The sequence below is a fragment of the Phoenix dactylifera genome, chromosome 1 (genome assembly GCF_051530095.1).
Source record: "Phoenix dactylifera cultivar Ajwa chromosome 1, Ajwa_hap1_PhDact_Kaust_v1.1, whole genome shotgun sequence".
NCBI classification, from domain to species: Eukaryota; Viridiplantae; Streptophyta; class Magnoliopsida; order Arecales; family Arecaceae; genus Phoenix; species Phoenix dactylifera.
The window spans coordinates 4139716-4145715 of NC_143190.1; the positions used below are offsets into that span (position 1 = coordinate 4139716).

General features: G+C 35.4%; 1 protein-coding gene across 1 annotated transcript; it reads right to left on the reverse strand.

Moving 5' to 3' along the window:
- Positions 1-937: 937 nt before the first annotated feature.
- LOC120104063 (tryptophan aminotransferase-related protein 2-like) lies at positions 938-6000 on the reverse strand. The gene is made up of 5 exons (XM_039114458.3): positions 5661-6000; positions 4176-4479; positions 2316-2593; positions 1895-2196; positions 938-1382 (listed from the first exon to the last, which is right to left on the reverse strand). The coding sequence occupies exons 1-5, from the start codon at positions 5741-5743 to the stop codon at positions 1198-1200; spliced, it is 1152 nt and encodes a 383-aa protein (XP_038970386.1). The 5' UTR covers positions 5744-6000; the 3' UTR covers positions 938-1197.

Genomic DNA, 6000 nt, shown 5'->3' on the forward strand with positions numbered 1-6000 from the left:
GTTAGAATGGAGCTTAAAATTCTACAATAAAAGTTGAAGAAAAGTGTCATTTTTTACTACTTATAAATATCCCCATTGGGGCTCATCATATAATTATACTTGAGATACTTAAATACCTGATTAATGAGAATCCTCTTGTAAGAATTATTCCTACTTTCTCTCTATTCTCTCTCCTTTCCCATTTAGTGGATAAGTAGAATTTCCCAATGAGCATGTAAGAGATGGATCCCTGGAGTGGCCAGTCAAGATATTATTTTCTAGCCGTAGAAGAGAGTAATTGTGCCTGCTCCTCTTCCAACTATCATCCGCTCTATATTGTATGTGCCATAGTAAGATTTCTGCCACATCATAATTGGTTGCATCGACATACTCTTCCTCTTTTTAAGTTTTCAGCCCAAGTTCAATCCCTCCTCCCAAAATTAATAAGTTTGGGATAAAAAAGTGACCTCCACATCCTGAAAAAGTAACTTCTTAAAGAGAAGTTTTTGTTTTCTGATGGTTACTTTTTTCATGGAAAAACAAAAGGTTCTTTGAGAGAAAAAAGTATATATGTAGAAATGGTCTTTTTCCTTTCCTAGGTTCCTAACATGACTCTGGATCCCCACTACCTGAGTTTGAGTTTTCTCCCTTCCAAGTTCTCTATATACCGGCTCTTAATATTTTGAATCTTGTTTCTAACATTTTACTATGAAGTTTCTTTTGATTCAGAACATATTTAGTTTTAGCTCTAGATCTTGTTAGTTCTTTAGCAGTTTTAGAACCCACTGGCTCTTCTTTTGTTGTCGATGGTTCTCGCTCATGGCACCGAGAATTTGGTTACGACACTCACAGAGCCCCTCATTCTAGGAAAATGGGCCATTGGGCCACCTTTCTAAGCAGTGAAGCCTTGAACCAGTCACTGCAATCATGTTGGCTTTAATCAAACATAACAGAGAAGTAGTCGTTAAGTCAAAAACACCATCATAATAAATGAAACAAATGAAAAAGTCTCTAAGAAAGGTAAAATTACAATTTGCCGTTAACAATATGCCCCACTCTTAGTGCTTGTTAGTTGGTATATAAGCCCCGGGGAGAGTGGTGCCAAAGAAGTAATTTAGCTAAATGCTGCTAATAAATATTTTGACGTCTCCAACATTAGGGAAGTAATGCTCCCACCGAGGTGAAAAGAATGTATTCTCATCAACAACAAGCAGGAGCTCAATGAAGGGACGAAAGCCTTTCAGTGAAAAGATCAAATGTCTCATCTCGATCTATCATGCTAACTCGGGTATAGTTGGGACTTGCTCCAAAATAACTCCCACCTCGAGTAAGGATCTTGTGGGTCCTTAAGAAGCTCGCACAATCTTCTATTCCTTCTTTTTCACATTTCAACCATGCAAAGGCTGTAGAACAAAAGGATTAAAAAAAATGAAGAAGAATAGAGAAACTTAAGTCAAATATAAGAAGCTGAAATTGATGTTACTTCTATCAAATAAACTAGCAACTTAGACTAGTCATAGATAGTTTTCTTCTAAAGTCAACAAGTTAATCAAGGAATTTTCATAGAAAGAACACCTGAACAATTATTCTATTCATGATAATAACCTAAACATGGTATTTAAAACATGACAAGAGTAATTAAGCTGAGATAGAGATCGAGTATGCTGTACTCCTTCGATATGTGTGCTAAAATTTTAGGTATTTATATTTTAAATAGTGAAAAATCAACGTATTCATAAGGAGATGATGGTGTATATAAATAGGATCTCATATATTGATGAAACCAAAGCGACTGGTACGTAGAGCGAAGCAGAAGCAAACTAGCTTACGAAATATTTATCAAAGTCTAATCTAACTTGCACTTCCAATTTTGAACATGAGAAATAGGTAAGTTTTAAAAACTACAATAACATACCAGGAAGAGTTTCAGCCTTCTCTCCGGTGAACTTGCAAGTTTCAGATGGGAACTCCGGCAAGCTAAAGATGCCTGAGGCTTTGACAGCTTCTCGTAACTTCTTCCATCGATTGACTAGAAGACGCCGGCCAAAATCGAAGAGCTTGTCTGGGTTTCCAGGGATTGGATGCTCATAGCTATCCGAGACTACTTTAAGAATCTTTGTTGCCCGAATCTGTGAGACTTTGGACACTCCAATTGTGCTTAGCTCTATAAATTTGGTCATCTTCCGAGCAACAGCAGCATCCTTCACTAGAGCCCACCTGTTTAACAAGGACCACAACCAAATTAGAGAAGTTTGCCTCATTCAATTTAACCATAGATTATTGAAAAGAAACCATCCTAATTTTATGAAAAATAGAAATTGAAGAGGCATAGCTACCCAAGACGAGATCCAGCATGGCCAATGCTCTTTGAGATAGTAAAGATCGAGATGTCATGATCTGCGGGGCTAGTAATTGGTGTATATTGAGGCCAATAGTAGGCCAGGTCATGGATTGTCTTCCCACCCTCAGACTTCAAGAATGCTTGCCTTAGAAAGCCATCAGGGTTGCTAGGAGAACAAACCAACTCAATATATGCATCACCCTTAAATGTGCATGCATCGCCAGCCCATCGAAAAAGTCCAGATTGAAGGTAATCCATCAGCGGTGCATATGACTGCAATTGAAAAGTTTGTTAAATTTGATCAGGAAAAATCATTTTCCAGCAACTTATCAATCTAAAACCACAAGGGAAGCTGAATCATCTATGCTCCCTAATTTATGCAGTCTTGTCAAGTCAGCAGATTGTTAGGGCTATCATCATATCCATAGGTCGTGTCTATTTGAAATTAAACTAAGTTAGAACATATTAGGGTCAATTTCGATAATCCAGCAGGATTGGACTGAATATCTTACCAAAATTTGTGGCTAAGACCACCCATTTAAGAATGGCTCAATCAACCAAATATATCCTAGCCCAAAAAATGATCTCTATGGATTTTTTTTCTCTTGCAAACCAATAGGCCCATAGGCTGGAATTTAAACTAGGATTTGATGGGTCTTTAGAAAATGAGAGCCATATAGACCAATAGGATATATTTCTGCAGGATTTTTAGCCTAATTCTCTAGAAATATCCAAATAGGCCTTTAGTATGCTATAGATCTTGTGTACAAAACTAAACAAAACATATTGTATTAAGGCTTTTCCAACATAAAATTACTAGAAGATAAATTGATGGGAGATATTGTGAGAATTAGCAGAAGCTCTCCCCTCAGAAAAAAAAAAAAGAATTATCAGAAGCTAAGACAATGAAACTATGAATGAGACAAATGAAGAATAGCTACATTAAAAAATTTAGATGAAAAACAAATACTGACACCTAGTTGGAGAAGAGCCATTCTCTTATACTACTTAAATTAGATTTAATGGCTTGTTGGAAAACAACATAGCAACTAATTTATATAAGGCTAATTAACTCAATCGGGTTATGAATCCATTAATCAAATATTTACTCGGGGAAAAAGTAATGAGTGCATCATGGTTGATCTCTATCCAACTATCAGTAACTTTGTAGGGCAATTTTTTTTAAATAAAGTAATGGGAACCCCCTCACATCAATTACATACTCTTTGATATGGACACCAGTGCAAGTATAAAGTGTGGATACTTGCTGAAGTGTCATATTCTTTTATGTCTTAAAAAAAAAGAGGGTCAATTCTTCTAGCTTTTTATATTTTTCTCACGTATCTATATAAATTTGATATATAGTAGTCATTCCTAAGTGTTTGAAGCAAGTACTTTAAATTAAACTGAAGTACAAAATATCAACTCCTATATAGATAGAAAATATGAAGGGTTCTAAGCCTGATATATATTATTGATCTTTTTTTGTTCAATCTAAACTTTTGAGACTCAACAAATGTATGATATTCAAAATATTGCTTTGTCATTTCTTTCTTGTTAAACATTTTTCTTGGCAATAAAATGGCAAAGCAATATTATTTTTTAAAGAACAATTACATATATGCAAACCTTACCAAAAAAATATTCGGTAATTTTTAGTTCATAGCAATATTATTATTTTTTTCTTGATAATAAGGGAGGCCGCAAAATTGGCCATCCGGATATCAATATTACTTTTAATGATTAGTTTTATTTTCATAAACCTTATCTTAGATAGAACTAATACCCTTTAATTTATTGCTAGTCATATGTTTTACCTAATTATCAAATTTGGTGCAACGCAAGTAGAGATTACCGAGTAGTATGGGACGACAGACACCACATTCATTTGGTCAGGGGTATCCGAAGGTGATAAAGCATAGACCGCAGCTTGCAAGAGCTGGCTCGAGCCGGTGCCGATAATTAGGTGTCGATCCTCGGTCACAGCATTGCCTACTAGCTTGTGAAGGCGTCGTATCTCTCGAGCAAACTCGGGTTCAAGAAACCAGCAAAAGTTGGTCACATCTGAGAAATAACTTATCGTTTGCGAACTCGGAATGGTGATGGCCCCTTGATCCCCCATCCCTTTCCAAAATGATTCGTACATGGTTGGGTCTCCACTGCATCATTAGTTTGACATCAAAATTGTTATAATCAATGCTTTATATGGAGATGTGGTCTATTGACCTCATCTTTTTCCCTACATGTAGTTACTATGTTTGGTTAGGCTATATACAAGTTGCATATACAGCTTATTTAGCATGGTTGTGCAGTCTATATGCAACTCTCTTGACAATATATGTAAATATTAAAAATGTAGAGGAGTTTAATAACTGGACTGATCCTTTCTTTGATTGGACTTCAATACATGGTCTCTTGACCATTAGCATTTAATTCTTTGTAACAGACACTTTTATTACATATACTCATAATAGTTCTTATAAACAATTATATAAACCCTTCACATAGTTATATATTCCTGCACATACTTTTATCTATATATGCAACATTATTTATAACAATATATATATTGTGATATAACTATGTATAGCGGTTAGGGACTTGGAATTAAACTCAACATGGACTAAAAGTCGTGATCTAGTCAATGGAGGGACCGACTATTACATACATCAAAAATATATCACTCATATGTGCCAACATATGCGCCCATATATGATATAGGATTTTATAATGTTCGAAAATTTCAAAGAAAATATGAAATTATATAAAAGTTTGAAAAATAATTAGGATAATCAAGAATAACAAGACAAAGATGGTAGAATTATCGTTTCTATATATTTATTCCGGTCAATGGTATCATGGCTTCTAGCACCAAAATTAACAAATTCAGTTTAAATATCTAATCAAAAAATTGTCCAATTTTGGAACAAAATGTACACAATGAATGTTTGTTGCCTTCTAGAACATGAATTTTGTTCTTTTTCAGAAAAAAAAAAATCTGTTTGGATATTCTCACAAGATTATGTTGAAAATTTTCTAGGAATCGGATCTATTGGCCTATCTAGCTTGCATTTTCTGGGAGTTTGTTTAAACCCAGTCTAGATTTTAGTTTTGGACTACAGGAAGAAAAAAAAAGTCTCTATCGATATCTATATATATATATATATATATATATATATATATATATATATATATATATATATATTTCTATTGAATATGGGTTGGACGGAGTTTGGGTATTTTTTCAACCCCAAGATCTCATCCCCAACTTCACCTTCGATGAGCGCATCCAACCAAACCAGCAAAAGCAAAAACATGGGGGGGTGATGAGGATACTCACACATCAAGATTAATGACGAAGTCCTTGGAGGCGGGGGGCTTGCCGCTGGTGTTGCTGACGACGGTCTCCTGCTTCGCGGCCATGTTCTCCTTATTCTGCTCCCCTTTTTGTCTTCCTCTCTCCTTCTTATTCTTCTTCTTCTATCCTTCGGCTCTCTCCATGGGCCTCTTTTTATATAAAGAGAAAGGCATACGCCGGTGGGACATGAGTAGCATTTAATGTCAACGGATAAGCCCTGGATTCCATTTCCCTTCTATCTTCTTTTGGCAAGTATCCTGGATTAGATTTCACCCTATCTCATTTTCTGCACCCTTATCCTAGAGCCCCGAATAAGATATGC